General features: G+C 58.0%; 2 protein-coding genes across 3 annotated transcripts in view; both read right to left on the bottom strand.

Annotated features, from left to right (window-relative positions):
• The window catches only part of ACY3 (aminoacylase 3), an 11466-nt gene extending 1229 nt beyond the window's left edge, over positions 1-10237 (bottom strand). The window contains 11 exon segments of the mRNA XM_073883294.1: positions 3003-3047; positions 3050-3126; positions 3282-3332; positions 3335-3397; positions 3511-3554; positions 3596-3941; positions 3944-4026; positions 4680-5036; positions 5397-5462; positions 9952-10051; positions 10147-10237. Coding sequence (XP_073739395.1) covers positions 3003-3047; positions 3050-3126; positions 3282-3332; positions 3335-3397; positions 3511-3554; positions 3596-3941; positions 3944-4026; positions 4680-5036; positions 5397-5462; positions 9952-10051; positions 10147-10237 — 1323 coding nt within the window.
• Positions 10238-11819: 1582 nt separating this feature from the next.
• ALDH3B2 (aldehyde dehydrogenase 3 family member B2) lies at positions 11820-16675 on the bottom strand. Of its 2 annotated transcripts, XM_025878675.2 has the most exons (10): positions 16602-16675; positions 15915-16077; positions 15286-15396; positions 14965-15085; positions 14711-14796; positions 14507-14588; positions 13872-14258; positions 13367-13533; positions 12729-12828; positions 11820-12456 (listed from the first exon to the last, which is right to left on the bottom strand). In XM_025878675.2, the coding sequence occupies exons 2-10, from the start codon at positions 16074-16076 to the stop codon at positions 12272-12274; spliced, it is 1401 nt and encodes a 466-aa protein (XP_025734460.1). In that variant the 5' UTR covers position 16077; positions 16602-16675; the 3' UTR covers positions 11820-12271. The 2 variants fall into 2 exon arrangements, with proteins under 2 accessions (XP_025734460.1, XP_073739488.1); XM_073883387.1 differs by lacking the exons at positions 12729-12828; positions 16602-16675 and having other exon boundaries at positions 15915-16205.
• Positions 16676-17177: the final 502 nt, after the last annotated feature.

The following is a 17177-nucleotide window of genomic DNA, read 5'->3' as shown; positions in this document are numbered from 1 at the left end:
TTGGCCTGGTGATGGGTAGGAAAGAGGGCACGTTCTGCGTGGAGCACTGGGTGCTCACTGTTATGCACAAACAATGAATCATGGAACACTGCATCAAAAACTAATGATGTAATGTCTGGTGATTAACATAACAATAAAACAATAAAAAATTTAAAGAAAAAAAAGAATGAGAGAGTATCTCAGAGAATTCAGGGACAAGACATAGTCCTTTAGTGAAATGCATCAACACTGATGCTGTGGTAACTGCCGTGGCTAAGTGTCCGTGGGAAGGAGGCCGAGACATGCTTCCACGGTGCGGCCCAGATCCAAAGTCTGGGAATGCGGGATTTATTTCTAGTTAACTTTGTTTTTTATTGTTGGTGATTTATTTTAGAGGCCCTTTTGTATAATGTTTGACATAGTATGCACTTAACAGATGTTTGTGGACTGAGTTGAAATTAGACTCTGTTCTTGAGCATGTTGTAGGACTTACTTCTGCTGAATTAGGCCAAAGAGAAATGTTATTGCCCTGTCTCTTGAGACAGGAAATGGGTACTTAAAGAGATAGTACAATAGTGTCTCTTTTTGTGGGGAAATAGGAACCGGATGATAGAATACTTGAATTTTGGGAATGGAGGCCTCTCATTTTCCAAATAAGTTCAAGAGAAGTTAGTTAAACTTGACAAAGTCAGCGGCGAAGTTTGTTTCAGAATCACGTTCATAGGAATCTTGACAAAGTCAGTGGCGAAGTTTGTTTCAGAATCACGTTCATAGGAATCTCAGGCCATTGCTCTATTTACTAAACAACAATCTCTTCCCTGCAAAATAGTTGAGTGAATTTATTTATTGTGGATTCAAAAGTTAGACCCAAGTACTGATAAGATTGGTTTTAACCTGGAGAGAGATCACAGAAGTCCTGGACCTTCTCTCATTCAACATCTTCTTCAACAACTTGGGTAAAGACCCATGAGAAATACTTTTGAAATTTTCAGGTGTCATAAACTGTAGTACCTATAACCTACTACATTGACCTAGAGAGTTAGGATTCCAAATTCTAATTAATAGGCTAAAAGACAAAAATTTACAGGAATAATCAGAAAGTCCAGTGTATACATTAGAATATGTAGTTAAGTACATGAAGGGAAAATTTTGGCTTTGTAGAAGTTCATAAGAAAAAGGCCTGCAATTTTATAGAAGTCATTGAATGTGCAAAGGAGCTTTAAAAAAATGTTTATATAGTTTTGGATGCAAGAAGATAGAGGAAGCAGGCTGGGTTGTGGATGAAGACGTGAGGACAATTTGGAGAAAGTCCTAAGACAAAACTTGAAGCTGTGGTGTCTACATCTTTTCCTAGAAATCAAGAGAAGCCAGTGCATGGCTTGTGGGTAACCCTAATAAACTGGAATTTGGTTACTCTTGGTAAAAAAAAAAAAATAAATAATAATAATAATACAAAAGTTTACCAAATTTTTAAATTAGGGAAGAAGTCAGGGGCGCCTGGGTGGGGCCATCGGTTGAGCGACTAACTCTTGGTTTTCTGCTCAGGTCACGACCTCAGGGTCGTGAGATCGAGCCCCACGTCGGGCTCTGCGCTCAGCATGGAGTCTGCTTGAGTTTCTCTCTCTCTCCCTCTCCCTCTGCCCCTCCCACTCATGCTCTCTCTCTCTCAAATAAATAAATAAAAATAAAGAAATAATTGTGGAAATCACTCAAAATAACTGTTACGGCTTAGCATCTGTAAGGAAGTGGGCCCCAGCCCTAAACCCTAGAAAGATGGTGCCCCCTCCACCACAATGTTGTTACAAGTCAGAGAACACCTCAAGATAAAACACAAGCTGTAAGAAGAGCAAAAAAATCCAACCAAGTTCTGATTTTTCCTACAAGTGTTACTTTGGTTCTTTAAACAATTTTTGAAATGTCAAAGCCTTTCCAATATTTCTTTTTCTTTTGGGCCAGTGCTCTGCGGTGCCCTCAGCACGTGGCAGGTCTGTCTGCTGGGTCACTCCTAGGCTTGGCCATTCCCATGGCGGGGGTGGGGGGGTGTTCTGCTGCAGGGGGGGGGAGCCGGAGCCCACCCTGCTGTCCCCACAGGGATGGACAGGGCTGATGGAGGAAGGAGGTGGAGGGCCCTGGGACAGAAAACCATCTTTGCAGGAGCTCAGTATTACATTTGCTCATCTCTCATACTCGGGGGTCCCCACTTGAGTTCCGCCGGCAGGAGAGGACCCCGTGGCCCACAAGAACGCATCTTAGAAGGAGGGGGCTGTGGCGGCTCACGGGGCTCAGGAGCAGATCGCTGCGGTGGACGCGGGAGGGCTGGAGCCAACAGAGCATGTGGCCCCCTCTGAGGCCTCTCCCGTACCCCAAGGCCAGTTGGGAGTCTTGGGGAACAGTTATTAAGGAGGCTAGGGCTGGGCACCCGGCGTGGGCAGCCCCGCCGCGGGGACACCGCAGGACACACAGGCCACGGAGGGTATGCACCTTGTTCGACAGCGACCCCACGTGGCAGCAGGCCGAGCGGTAGCTGGTGGGCTGCCCGTTCTTCTCCATCTCCTCCCTGCCAGATGTAGAAGCAGGATTCCTGTAACATTCAGGAAGAGGAGGCCTGCAGAAAGAAGGATTTGCTGGGTTCCCTAACGTGCAGAGGGATGCTCGAGGAATTAACTGGGAAACAAAGAGAGGGTTCCATATTTGTGCCTCCAGGCAGGTGAATTGGGCAGTGGCTGCCCCAGATCCCTGCCCTCCTCCGTCTGCGGCCGGGGGAGGCTTGTCCAGGCTGCTGAGGGGCCCCCTCCTGCCCTTTGCAGGTGCTGTGCAGATCTCCGTGACCCTCAGTGCCAGGCCTGCTTGTGGGGTTCCAGGGAGGCAGTAGGGGCAGGGTGTGGGGGGCAGCCTCCTGTCTGATCCTGATTCTCAGGTCCTGATGACTCTGTGGGAGGCACCTGAGGTCCCTCCCTCTGGGTCTCAGTCTCCCCTGATAACAAAGCTGTGACCCAGGAGTCTCCCCACCATAACACACACACTGGCAGCTGAGGAAGCACGGTGCCTGCCGGGTCCCCAGCCTCAGTGCACGTGGGAAGTCCACGCTGCCCACGGTTCTATTGGCTTCCAGCTCCAAAGCAGGAAAGGCCGGACCTGTGCCAAAGGCTGGGTGTGTGAGCCTGTCCCTGGCTCCAGGCCCAGGGCAGAGTGGGCCGTGGGGGCCACGCAGGCCTGGTTCCCAGCCCACCCGTGAACCTGGCTCCATGGCCCCTGGGCCAGGCCCTCGCCTCTCTGGGCCTCAGTTTGCCCCAAGTCCCCACAGCTCTCAGCCTGGCTGAAGAGTTCGATAAAGTCCAGGACTTTGGCCACAGAGTCCTCATCCTGGTGAATAGGTCTGCCCGCAGCACGCCCTGAGGCTGGGGTCCCAGCTCCAGGACTGGGGACTGGGAGGGGAGGGGTCAGGCTGGCGCCCCCAGAGGGCCCCAGGCCCCGGCCCCGCCCTTCTAGGCCCCGCCCCCTCATCCGTTTTTTCCTGAGGTCACAACCCACGCATTCTGTCCTTGGCCATGGAGGCCAGGGTGTAAGTAAACCTTCTGCTGGGGTTGGAAGGGGTGGGGCAGAGCCCCACGCCTACCTGGGAGGCATGGGGAGGGCATGGAGGGCGCACAGGGCACCACCCACCCCAGCCCAGCCTTCTCCACCCTCTGACAGAAAGCAGGGAAGGAAGGGACCAGAGAGCCTGGTGGACTTGCAGGTGGCAGGCCCCCCAGGGACTGACGCCCAGAGAAGGGGATCCAAGAGGCAGTGGCACCATTTCAAATGACCCCTTCCCCACCCTCCCTCCCTCTGCCTTCTGGGGGGCAGGGCCACCTGTAGGTGGTAGCCCAGGTGCTTGACAGAGATGTTGTGAGCGGCTTCCGTGATAAGACAGGTGCCCGTGTTGGCCATGGTGTTGTGCAGGTCAAAGACAAAGTTGAAGGCTGGCCTGAAGCCTTGGGCCGCAGCAGCTGGTTCAGCTCTCCAGCCCCTGTCACCTGGTATGGATCGGCCACGTTGGCCCTGGCACTGCAGGAACAGGAAGGGGGTATCGACCCTTTCACAGTCTCAGTCAGGGAACAGGGGTTTAATGAGAGGGCAGCCTCATGCTGCGCGCAGGAGTGACGTCCCCAAGACCCTGCAGGAGAGACAGAGCAGCTCAAGGGCTCTTCTGCCAGGGCCGTTCCTACCCTGCTTAGGGCCCTTGCTGGCTCCCCACTGGCCTCATCAAGTCCAAACCCTCAGCCCAGCCCTACCTGCCTGCCCGCCTGCCCCATCAGCTTTCACTCCAGCCGCACTTCAAGGCCTTCGCACATGCTGGGCCCTTTCCTGGAATCTCCTCTCCTCTCTTTACCTAGTTAACTTCTACTCACCCTTTGGGGCTTGGCTGAGATGCCACCTCCTCCAAGAAGCCTTCCCTGGCTACCCGTGGCCACGTTAGATGCTTCATGTTGTCCCCACCCCTACATTTAGCCTCCTGGGTTGTGGTTGCTGGGTTCTTCCTCTATCTCCCCCAGCAGGCTGGGGACAACACTTCTGTCTTATTCCCCATTTTTTCACCTGAGCTGGACAAAGCCTGGCTCAGAGGTGGGGCTCAGCGAATACCTACTAGAGGAAGGTGTGAACGGTGGTGGGGGTACAAGACAGGCAAACACAGCCTGTGGGGCTGATCGGAGGTGAACCTTGGGTCTGGGGAACTCAGGAGCCCCTGACCAGCTGGGGTCAGAGCGGGCTTCCTGGAAAAGGTGCCATCAGTCTGGATTTTTCTGAACCGGAAAGGGAAGAATGGGCATCTCGGGCAGAGGATGTGGCCTGCTGGTGGCTGAAGGGGCCGGTCTGAGGCGCGGACTTCAGTCCTGGGCAGGGCCGCCCAGCAGCGAGGACACTCCAGGTGAGGAAGGTGCTGGTGAAGGTTGAGGTCACGGCCCTTGTAGTGGCGGCGGGCCGCTTGGGCCGCCGGCTTGGCCAGCACGGGCATGGTGCAGACGCTGAGTCTCTGCAGCTCCCCCGGAGCCTGCAGCCAGCGCTGGGTCCCACCTCTGAGCCCCAGGAGCCAGAGGGGGGCCCCCGGCCCTGGTTGGCTCTGACACCCATCCCTGACGAGCTGTGTGACTTGGGGAGATCCAGTGCCTTCTCTGGGCCTTGGCTCCTGCCTGTGGAACGGGAGTGAGGCTCTCTCCCGGCCTAGGAGGAGCGAGGGAATGAAGAGGCAGTCACGAGCTGGGCAAACACACGGGCACCGCAGACCTCGGCCTGGCCAAAGGCAGGGGCACTGGGAGGGGTAACGGGTTCCACTTCCTCACTACAGCTGGGGAAGGAGAGGCCCAGAGAGGAGTCAGAACCTGTCGGGGGAGGAACGACACGGTGTGGCTTCTCTTAATGACCTACTCTGGACTGACCTGTTACCACCGCGGATCCAGCGCCGAGGCCTGACGTTGCCCCCTGAGCCTGAAGGGACCCTGGTGCTGGAGGCGGGGGGAGGAGCAGTAAAGTATCCCCCAAACTGAGAAGGCACTTTGAGGCCAGAAAACGAAGCCGGCCACCCCACACAGTTTACTCAGGGTGACTCCCTGACGGGCCATCGAGCGGACGATGGTCCTGCTGTGCGGTTACTTTCCGCGAAGTCTGGACCTTAGTCCGCGGATTTCACACAGCGAGGGCGGGCCCAGGAGGACACCGTAGTGCCCGCAAAGGGCTCGTGTGCACCTGACAGCTGACCTTTAACGAGATCATGTGGTGCCACCTGTGCCTCGGGAGGGGAAAACACCACGTTATCTCTAACAGATTCATGGGAGGCCAAAGCCAGCCTGCCCCGATCCGAGCCTTGGCGGGTATTTCTAAGGTAGGGGTACTGACCTCCGAGGGGCCCAGAACACGTGCCCCCAAGAGAGGTCATCGAGCGGATGCGAACGAGACGGAGGCCAAGGCTGGCTCAGTGTTTTGGGTGCTCTTACTCCTGGGACCACAGCTCAGCCTCGGGGCAACAGGACTCTGGTGCAGCTCCCGGGAGTCTGGGTTCCACTGTGCCCCAGAGTGGGGGTCCCATTTAACCCTCACGCCAATTCTAAGAGGGAAGTGGGAACCCCGTTGTAGAAGAGAAAGGAATGTAGACCCCGAGAAGTCGAGGGGACAGGCCCCAGGGCACCCGGTACCGCTGTGGCCCGGAGCGATGGGGACCCGGCCCTCTAGGTGGAGGAGCGGCTGCAAGAGGGTGGGAGATGCAGACCCCAAGTGGAGCTGGCAATGGGGCTGAGGTAGAGGGAGGGCGCCCTGGGCAGAGGGAACAGCTGAGCTGAGGCCTGGACAAGTCCCAGGCTCTCTGAACAGCTCTGCATTGCTGGGTCATAAGCAGCAGGACAAAACTTTCTCCATGTCTGGATGGCACTGTCTCTGGCCTGGGCCTGCGCAGCCGTGCCCGAGAGAGGAACACGGGGGGACCTGGGAAGGGTGGAGCGAATAGGGGGTGCTTGTGGCCTCTCTCGGACCCACCTCCCCAGGTTAGAAGTGGAAGGTGGGAGGCAGACTCTTGGCAGACAGGAGGCAGTCACGCGACCCTGCTCCACCAGTTAGAGGCGAGCGAGAGTCTCGTTCTGGGGCTGCTCTCGCCCCAGAGCGGCCCCCCAGAGCCACATTTCCCTTGGAGGCTTTGTGCCCGATCTGAACCCCAACAACCGATGGCCAAGAGGGCAAAGAAGGGGATGAGATTGGTGTGGTGAGGGCAGCAAAATCCCCTGAGAGTCTTCAATGAGCAGGTTCTTCTGTTCTCTGCTCGGCGGCCCCACTGCCCAGACTGTGGCCCGGAGCCCCGCTGATGCTTCTCGATCCCTCGGGCTCCCTTCTCAGTCCAGGGCTTATTCTGAGGAAATGACTTCCTGGGGCAAGGGTGGGGAGGGAAGGCATCTCTAAGACCCAGGCCCTTCTACCTGGGCCACCTACCCACTCATCAGTTCACCCATCTGCCACCCAACTGCCCATCACCTCATCCATCCATTATTGGGGAAGGTCATGGGAAAATGGGATTGCGGGCTGAGCCATGCACTGGCCCCGGGCACTCCGAGGCTCCTCACCCCCCCCCCGCTCCCCTGTCCTTGGAATGTGGGTTCGGCCTGCCTTTCCCGCTCCCAGAGGCTGCCCCGAGGACATAGCTGTGAGATGGACGATGGCGTGATGTTGAAAACCAGCACGGTCTTCTTGACTGTGCCCAGTTAAGGCCTCTTTCTCTATAAACTTTGAAGATTTGGCGGGCAGCGGGGGTGCCCACCCGTCTTGCTGCTACCCAAGACACGTCTCGTTTGTAAGGTTTGTAAGTCCGGGGCCGGAGCCAGAGCCTGCAGGTCCAGTGGGGAAGTGGGACTTGCTGAGGTTGGAGAAGGGCCTGCGGCATCCCCTGCTCAGCGGGCCTTAGGCCAGTAGACGAGCTGGGGTGGGTGGGGGGAGCTCAGCATGCTGTTTGCAGAGCTGGGAGGGTGCAGGCTGCCCCAGGGGAAGACCCGGCCCCGTGACAGCCTGCCTGGGGTGCTAAGAGGTGGAATCTCTGCAAAAGGGAGGGAGATGAGGAGGAGAATGTTGTGCCACTTGTCTGAGCCCTCACATCAAGAAAATTTTTAAATGACCCCAGTGGCCCCAAAAATCCTAGGAGAAAACTTGGCGTTCTTTCTCTGTCCCCTGTGTGCTGGGAAAACGGCCAGGCTTGAAATGTGAACACCCCAGGAGAGAACCAAAACATCAGCCACAGAGACTGAAGGCAAGGAGGAAAGTAAGAATTTAAAATACAGACTACTGGAGAGGCTCCTTTGGCAGGTGCATTATACTGAACCCTCATTTGTATTCCTGCAAAAGTGCTTCGTCTTCCAGGAGATTCTTGGAAAAGACTGGCAAGTAGAGGTTTCTGATAACTAAGATCATGTGGGAGGGAGCATGATGAAACTTTCAAGCGCTCCCCCAAGGCTACCTGCCTAACCCCACGATCTGTTGTGGGGTGGCAGCCGGGGACCTGTCCCTGCCCTCCTTCCCCACATCAGTGAAATGGGCCCTTTCCGTTAATGATATAATGTTAGCAAGGGAAGATTTGCCTCTGCTGCAGGACACCCTGCAGGCTTTGCGGGAACATCCGCAAAGGAGAGGATGGGGCTAAACCTACAGAAAACCCAAACCCCAGGCACTGCTGTAAGGTTTTGGGTTTTGACTGATAAGACTCAGGTTGTCCCCAAAGCTGTAATTGAGAAGGGGCAAGCCTATCCAGCCCCTATGCATGTGAAGGGGGTGCAAGGCTTTGTAGGGATTTGGGGGTTTGGGATGGCTTTTAATACCCTCCTGGCATAGTGCCTCTGTCCCTTATGTCACCTGGTAAAGAAAAGGCACCTGTGGGACTGGGGACCAGTGCAGCAAGCCGACCTTGAGAAGGCAAAATACTAGTGAAGCAGATTAAAGCTCTGGGCATCTCCCAGGCAGGGCTGCTGTCTGAGTTAGATGTGTCTCTGCCTCTGGAAGGTATGAGCCAGGCACTGTGGCAGGGTGCACAGAAAGGGACAATGCCCTGAGGGTTTGGGTCCCAGCTTTGGAAGAGGGAGGAAACCCAGCGCCCCCGGAGAGCACCTGGTTCCTGCCTGTGTACACGGTGCTCCTCCAGGTAGAGCCCCGCATGGCCGCCGGGCACAGCGGCTGGCAGGCTGAGCTCAAAGCAGTCCGGCCAGTGATTACACATGAGCCATGGCCTTTCGCCCTTTGCACTGACAGTGAGTTGTTCGAAAGGGATTAACCTGACGGCTCCGACAATGGGAAGCTGAGGGAAGAATCAGGAATGAGGCTTTGTGGGGACAGGATCTGTGGAACGACATTTGGGTTCACCTGCAAGAGCCTGAGGCAGTCTCTCTGGTTTTCCTGCCTCGGTGCATAAGGCACAAGCCCTCGCAATCCAGAAGCTGATGCTCCAGCTCGCAGCCAAGCCCTAGCGACTGACCCTGGAGTGGATCGGGCCAACTGGGTACAGGAAGAGTGGCCACCACAGTGCCCCAGCAGGATGGCATTCTGCCAAGGATGCCTGCTTGCCCTTAGGTACAGTGACATGGTTACTGCAGTAATAGTAGGTCCTGTGTGCTCTAAGCAACGCCCAAGACAATTGCCAGAAATCTGGGGCCATCCACCAGAGTTCCCAGCCACTGAGCGACTGGCTGATTGATTCTGTCAGCCCCCTCCCTCTATATATGCCTTGGTTTGTGTGGACACTGCGTGTGGCTTAACCCAAGCTGTCGCTCGTTGCCATGCAGACCAGGGAACTAGAGAAACTGACCACCATGTGGAGATGGCTTCATTGACTAGACGGTCAGTGGGGGCCACATGTCAAAGGTCATGGTTTGCCAGACCAGGCGATAAAGCGTGATACCGAATGGAGGTCCCATCCCCCCTCCAACCCGCAAGCAGCAGGGTTGGTAGAAAGGGGAAAGTTGAGTATTAAAGCTGCAAATTCAATTTTTTTTAAATTTTTTAAAAATTTAAAGAAACTTGGTAGTTTCTTAAGATTTATTTATTCATTTGACACAGAGAGAGAGAGAGAGAGCACAAGCAGGGGGAGCAACAGACAGAGGGAAGGGAGAAGCAGGCTCCCCACTGAGCAGAGAGCCAGACACGGGTCTCGATCCCAGGACCCTGGGATCGTGACCTGAGCCGAAGGCAAAGGCTCAACAGACTGAGCCACCCAGGCGCCCCTCAATTTTATTGAGTGTTACACCTCAATAAAAGTTAACAATGATACCTGATAATAAGGATGATGATGGGTGCTTGGGTTCTGGGCAGCATCTCCTTAGACCCTAACCTCACTGCCTTGTAATTACTCATTCACAGGACCACTAAGGCACAGGGGTCCTTTTCTGCAAAGGACTGGAAGTGGGAACACAAGGCTTGCAGAGAAGGGGCTCCGGGCTGGCACCCGGCACCGGCCTTAATCGGCCGACGCACTAACACTGTGTCAGCAGCGTGTCTGGGGCGGAGGGCACTGCCCAGCGCCTCCCAAAGGTGTGGATGTGCCTCCGGCCCAAAGTGGGGGGCAGCGGCTCCCCTGAAAGCAGCAAATTAAATTATTAACAGGTGAAACCACCTCGGCTGGGTGAACTAAAGTACTGTCCCAGGTCTTGATGCACTGAAATAACCTACCAGTAGGGCCTATCGTCCCATATGCCAGACTGGGGACCCCCAGTGAGGCCCCCAACACGGCGGAAGTAGAGAAGCAGTGGGAGACAGCCATCACCCCGACTCTCACCGAAGATCGACGTGCTCTGCTGCTGAGAGCACCCAGCCCCATTGCGCCTGGGAGAGGAATTATCTACTGGGATTTACAGTGGGCCGCCCCTGTCAGAATGGGTGAGTTAGTTCACACCCTGGGTGAAGGGGACCCACTCAGTTTCCCCCAGGATCCCCTTGTCCTGCTGCAAGCCGGACCCACGGAAACGCACTACACCTGGATTGGAACGCACACTGCCGAGACAGGGGAGAAGGTGGGGGTCCCCGTCTGGCATAGCCGCCCCCGGTCCATCTCCCACGCCCGACTGTGCTGCCTTCCCCAGCCAGCATGTATGGAATGCACAACTAGGTCAAGTTTCTAAAGCTGCCAACCTCCCTCTCCTCCGGGCCCGTGCACTTTCTGTTTTCCACTAGTCTGATCAGCTGGCCTCTGTCTCTGTCCCCTTCATTGATTTAGAGGAATTGTAGCACACGTAGAAACCTCTACCAAATTCAATCAGCAAGCCTTGTGATAATCAACAGAGCCTGTCCTTCCTGAACGCTGACAGGTCTCCGCTGAGAAGAGCTGTCCTCCGAAAAAAAATGGCCTTAGACGTTAGTACTGCCTTATAAGGAGGCGCCTGTGCCATTACCCAGATGGAGCATCCTGTGTTCGCGCCTCTCAGCAAGTCCCTATTATCTACGTCCTTCGAGTGCACCCCGTGCCCTTTTGGAGACAACCATCCCCCACAGTTCCCAGGGAAGCAGGACCATCATACTGCCCCTCCTTCCTCAATCTCAGGCCACAAACCGAGTCTTCCCAAGGCTCTCAGTGAAGTAAGAGCAGGGGAGGTTGGAAGTGGGCTCTCAGAATGAGGACTAGGGAAAGAGTAGTGGACTAGATCTGTTAACTGATCCCTCCTCCTCCCTATTTCTCAGAAAAGCCCCCATCATTCAGCTCTGCTCTGTTTTCCTGTATAAACTCAGTTCAGCCCTGTGCTGTCTCTAGACCTCAGTTTCCCCATATGTCAGGTGAAGTGGCTAGATTTAGACTCTGCCCACCACGACCTCCTTCTGGGAGTCCACGGCAGGATAATAGACGTGTCCACAGTGTGCACGACCCATCCTGTGCCCATAGCAGACATGACTAATCAAACTTTGCACTCTCTCCTATTGATTCCACCCACCCACGGCATCAGAGTCCTTGCCAGTGACACCCGTTAGGGTGACATCAGCCATTAGCCAGATCCAGGCTCAAGATCAGATCACTTCAGATCAGACAAACCCAGCTCCCCAAACCAGGTGTGAATGGAGCTGCTAGAAATCACTCTGTATTTTGGGGGTCCTCCTGACAGCAGCCCAGGTCAGGGAGTTGGAGTTGGCGGTGGCCACAGGCAGCACTACAGTTTTGGCCCAAGCCCGACGTTAGGTCCCTCCCCAGCAGCCCCCCACCCATGGGCTGCCTCCCCACCCAGGCTCCCCATCCCCTCCCTTGCTATTAAAAAAAGAAAAGACATGGCACTGTATTCTGGGAACCTAATTATAGATCTGATACAAGGGGTCCTTTCTTTTTTTTTTTTAAGATTTTATTTATATTTATTTGAGAGAGAGAGAATGAGAGGTAGAGAGCATGAGAGGGAAGAGGTTCAGAGGGAGAAGCAGACTCCCCGCTGAGCAGGGAGCCCGATGCGGGACTCGATCCCGGGACTCCAGGATCATGACCTGAGTGAGCCGAAGGCAGTCACTTAACCAACTGAGCCACCCAGGCGCCCCACAAGGGGTCCTTTCTAACCACAAGAGCTCCATCATCAGACATATCCAAACAGAGGGTCGGGTCAGTGAGTCTGTCAGGGGGCTGCAGAGGGGACTTTGGCCCTGAAAGTGGCGGGACCAGTGGCCCAGAGGTCCTGCCCAGCCAGGAGCTGTTGAGACAAAGCCCCAAGAGCAGGATCTTTGCACTCCCGGACAGGACCCCCCACCTTTCAGGGACCACTGAACACCTGGGCAGTAGCAGGACAGAGGGGTGGTGGTGTTAGGACGCTGCAGGTGCAGGGGGAGCTCAGAGAAGGGTGCAGCTGTGGGAGCCCAAGGCCCAGCCTATCAGCTGCTGCCTGCTGGCAGTGTAGGGCGGGTAGTAGAGTTCATTGAGCTTCTCCAGGCCGGAGGGAGAGAGCAGACTGGCACGGTGATGGGAGAAGGTGTCGAAGGAGAACTTGCCACGGTATCTTCCCATGCCACTGTTACCTGCATGGGCACGGAGGTGAGGGCCTGAGGCAGGCAGCCCAGCCAGCCTTCGCAGCAGCTCACTGCCCAGGCGGGAGCCCACAGCTGGCGCGGTGCTCAGGGAAAGCCAAGCCACTCTAAAAGCCATTTTGCAGATAGGTAAACTGAGGCCTTTAGAGGCCCAGGGCCTGGATCAAGGTAGAACAGAGGGTGAAGGCAAAACTGGGCCCTTCCAGGATGGCAGTACCAACCCCGGGGGTGGGGGCTGGAGAGTGGAGGAGGGCAGGGCTCACCGACTCCCCCCAGCGGCAGGGACGGCAGAATCAGGTGAACGAAGCCCTGGTTGCCTCCAAAAATGCCGCTGCTGGTCCGATCCAGCATCTGGGTCACTACCTGGGGGGAGGTGGGAGAGGCCTGGTGGTGGGCTGGTCATCAGTAAAGAGAACTTGGGTCCCCAACCATTCCATGGGAAGCAGAGGAGCCTCCCCTGTTCCCATCCTCTACTGAGATGTCTCCCCTGTGAGCACTTTCCACACAGAGGGGAGCCCGTGGCAGGAAGGGGAGACAGCACCAGCAGGGCACAGGCCCCACCGTGGCCAGCCTGGCTCTGCCTGTCGGGTCCTGGCTTGGCTCTGCCCCCTCCCCCCTCCGGGGCATCTGCTTGCCCATACAGGGCCTTTGCTTGGTTTAGGAAGACCGGGCTCTCTGGGTGGAAAAAGGCACCTTTTCTCTTGGTGGAAGCTGCCACAGCCACACATCTGACAGTCTTTTGGCCTTGCCCAAGCCCCCTCTGGCAGGAGTCCTTGTTCAGGGAACCGCTGTCTGGATGATGTTGCCCTAACCCTCCCACCGTGGGCTGTCAAAGGGAAGGTCACAGGTCTGCACCTTTTTCAGCCCCTCTCTTGTCCCAGCCCTGCCAGAGCACCCCCACCTGATTGCTGTTGGAGAAGGCATACAGGGCCAGGGGCTTCTCCCGACGGTTGATGAAGTCGATGGCCTCGTCCAGGCTCCTCACGTTCACGATGGGCAGGATGGGGCCGAAGATCTCCTCCTGCATCACCGGCTCGGTCTCCTGCACGTCCACCAGCACCGTGGGGGCTGCGGGCACAGGGGACGGCTCAGCCCTGGGGCCGGGCAGGGCAGGGGGGGCACGGGCAGGGCTCAGGGGCCTTCTGGGGAAGGGAGCATCCCCGCAGCCCCCGGGAAGGCCGGTGAGGGCTTCTCCGGCCCCGGCGGGGGCCGAGGTGGAGCGGAGGTCAGGGAGGCAGGGGCCCAGCCTGGGCTCGGCGGTCCAGCTCAGGGAGCCTCGGGGCGGGGCGCCGAGGGGGCGGGGGCGGGGCGCCGAGGGGGCGGGGCCCAGGCTCGCGGCCCAGGCGGGCCCCGCGTCCCGGAAGGGCCTTGGCAGGGCGGCCACGGTGGCGGCAGGGCGGACTCACCGATGTAGCGGTCGCTCTCGTCGCTCTGGCCGCCGATGACCACGCGGCCGCAGCCCAGCAGGCCCCGGAGCCGCCGGAAGTGCTTCTCGCTGATGATGCGGCCCAGGCTCGGGGAGCTCCGGGGGTCCTCGCCGTAGAAGCGGGTGATGGCCCTCTGCAGGGCGGGCAGCAGCCGCTCCTGCGTGTCCGGGCTGCACAGGACGTAGTCGGGGGCCACGCAGGTCTGGCCGCTGTTGAAGTAGCGGAACCAGGCCACGCGGTTGGCCACGGTCTGGGGGTCGCAGTCGTCGTCCACGTAGCAGGGGTTCTTGCCCCCCAGCTCCAGCGTGACGGGTGTCAGGTGCTTGGCGGCGGCAGCCATGACGATCCTGCCCACTCGGGGGTTCCCTGGGGTATGGGAGTTGACTGCCCATGTTCAACCAGCCCTGGTGGGATGGTCCAGGCACCACCTCTTCTGGCCCATTGTACGTTGTCTGCCGGGATCTGTCCCAGGCCCTGCTGCCCCAGCATTCCACCCTCTAAGGCCCAGGGGCTGACTGCCATCTGGGATGCTCACCACTGCTGGTCACCAGCTCCTCTCTCCACAGCCTCCCCCCCCCCGCCCCAACACACACCCTGGTTGAAGCGACTCTCACCAGTGAAGAAGACATAGTCGAACTTGTGCTCCAGCAGCTGCCGGGTTTCCTGGGGCCCTCCCAGGACCACGGCAAAGCAGCTCTGCAAGGCGGGGCAGGTGGTTCAAGGGACACTGCAGGCCCAGGGGACAGCTGGCCCTCCCCAGCTGACAGGGGTGGGGGGGTGGGGGACGCTGGGGGCTCATGGGGTGGGGCCATCCTCACCTGGTCCAAGTATTGGGGCAGGACCTTAGCCAGGACCTTCTCTGTGCCCTTACTTAATTCTGATGGCTTCAGCACCACGCAGTTCCCTGCAGGGACAGATGGGGATGTCATGGGGGAGATGCCAGTGCCCCCACACACACCCAGGGCAGAGATGCAAGGAACGTGCCAGAGACTGGGGATACCACATAAATGGAATTCTGGGGGCCCCTTTTGGGAAGGGCTATTGGGCATGGGACTCAGAACTCTCTCCTCACCTGCAGCAAGGGCACCCACTAGCGGCACCAGGGTCAGGTACACAGGGTAGTTCCAGGGGGCAATGATGAGCACGAGGCCCAAGGGCTCCTTCCGGACGAAGACCGAGTCCAGCTTCACCAACTGTAGTGCAGGACGCGTGGTAAGGCGTGGCAGGGGAATCACCCCAAAGCTGCCCCCCAGGGTCCTCGAGGGGAGGACTGGAGTCCTCATGAGGAAATGGGTCCCAAGGAAGTCAGAGACTGGCGGTGGGTCGGAGGTGGTGAAGAGGCCTGGGCTGGAGCTGCTGCTGGGCCCTGCCCCCACCCCCGGCAGCCGCTCACCAGGCTCTTGGCCACGGGCTCATCCTTCATCCAAGTGTGTAGGTTCTTGAGCGCCAGGTCAACCTCGTTCTGGCATATGATGAGCTCAGACAGCTCTGCCTCAAAGACTGACTGCAGCGGAGAGAGAATTCAGGGGTCAGGCCTGGGCCCCGGCAGGGAGGGGATCTAGTGCTTGGGATCCCCAAGAGTCCCAGCCCCGGGGTTATGGAGACAGCCTCCAGAGGTAGCACAGCCGGGCCCCTGGGAACAGCACAGTGAGCAGTGCGGAGGGCCCCAGGACAGGTGACCTGGGCTCCGGCTCCTGCTCTGCCACTTCCTAGCTGCGGGACCTCGGGCAAGTGTCTTAACCCCCATGCACCTCAGTTTCCCCCTCAGTAACATGGGGGCCGTGCCTCACAGGTTTGGATGGGTTAAGGCTGGCACACACTGCATGCCAGGGAAGTCCTGTGAAATAAACAGGAATGAATTAGGGGCACCCCCAGGGGCTGGGGTTTGCCGGGTGCTTAGTGCCCCCCTCAGGGAGGAAGCTGTGGCCCCCATTCCGCGTGTCCCCCCCAGCCCCGCCTCCCCAGCCCCCCCCCACCCCCCCCCCCCCCCCCCGCCTCCCCAGCCCCCTCAGCTCCGCCCACCTTGTGCAGGTCCTGCAACAGCGCCTCCTGCAGAAGCTGCTTGTTGTCCCGCAGGAAGCGGCCCAGGCCCTTGAGCTGCTCCGCCCGGAACTCAGCTGGCCTCGTCCGCCCTGAGCCGAAGGCCTCCCGCAGCCGCCGCAGGGTGTCCGCGAAGGGGTCCATCCTGCAGGGAGAGGGCAGCGTGGGCCGGGGCTCTCCACCTTCATGGGCATTCTCCCCCGCGCCCCTGGCTGTACCGCTATGGGCTCACGGACACTGCTACAAGGACTCGCGTGTAAACCCAGAGTGTAACCCCAGAGTGCCGGGGGACAGCTGGCCCTGCACCCCTCCAACACATGGGTCCCTGCCATTTCCTTCTGAGCACTTCCTGGAGGAGGAGGCCTGAGTGGGCCACTGGCACCACCCATCCTCAGCCCCAGAGTTGACCCGGAGCACCTGGAGCACTGCCCTGAAGCTCTGCCTGGAAGGCCAGCATCACCCTCCTTCATCCAGCTCTCCCTGCCTGGGGTTCAAACAGCTCCCGGTCCTATCAGCCCTGCTCTAACTTTGTCCGTGGCTCCCTAGTACCTCTCTAGGGCCAAAGGCCTCAGCCCTGAATAAGGCCCAGAATGGAAGAGTCTGGGATGAGTTATGGCACCCAGGTGTCCTGATGTCCATCCCAAGACCCTGGCCCCAGCTCAGTCATACCTTTCCCAGGTGAGGTGTGTCCTCAGTGTGCACACACTGGTAGTGTCTGGGGACAACCTCAGACTCAGCTTTTCCACGGCCAGATCCCCAGGCCCAGCCCCACTCTTACCCAATAAAAGGGAAAGCAGAGCTGGGCGGGGGCGTGCCCAGAGGGGATGGAGCTGGCCAGCTGGTTCCTGCTTCTCATCCAAGGTGCCTCCTTGCCTGCCCACTGCAGGTGAGCAAAGACCCAGGGCTTGCTGATCTGGTTGTTTACCAGGGCAGGCTTCAGCTGGGCCTGGGCCATGTAGGTGACATGGCCAACTTGGCCAGTCGCCCCCGGACCTCGCGGTCTAAACATGGAGGAACAATGACACTGAAAACAATTCACAAACGGATCGGTGGGTCACAGGCTCTTCGAGGTCAGTGAGGACCCCACCAGCAGGCTCCAGCTGCGGCGGGAGAGGGGCAGGGGCAGGCTCTTGGAGGGCCGGGGTTCTGGACAGAGGGACTGGCATGTAGCCAGGTTTTGAGAAACGAGGCACAGCTAGGCAGAGCTTTCACACAGGGCACTGGGGCTCAGTCCGTGGGCGGTGG

The sequence above is a fragment of the Callorhinus ursinus genome, unplaced genomic scaffold, assembly GCF_003265705.2.
Source record: "Callorhinus ursinus isolate GAN/ISIS: 27379988/994484 unplaced genomic scaffold, GSC_fseal_2.0 scaffold51, whole genome shotgun sequence".
Lineage (NCBI taxonomy): Eukaryota > Metazoa > Chordata > Mammalia > Carnivora > Otariidae > Callorhinus > Callorhinus ursinus.
Note: the sequence above shows the minus strand (reverse complement) of the source record. Positions and strands in the feature narration are given on the sequence as shown.

Bases quoted from the DNA above. Each gene is read 5' to 3' on its own strand.
- ALDH3B2 (XM_025878675.2), bottom strand. From the start codon at position 16,076: ATGGACCCCTTCGCGGACACCCTGCGGCGGCTGCGGGAGGCCTTCGGC. The intron at 15,397-15,914 runs GTGGGCGGAGCT...TCTCCGCTGCAG, and splicing joins TGTTGCAGGACCTGCACAAG to TCAGTCTTTGAGGCAGAGCT. The intron at 12,457-12,728 runs GTGAGCCCTGCC...GTGCCCATGCAG, and splicing joins CCTGCCGCTGGGGGGAGTCG to GTAACAGTGGCATGGGAAGA.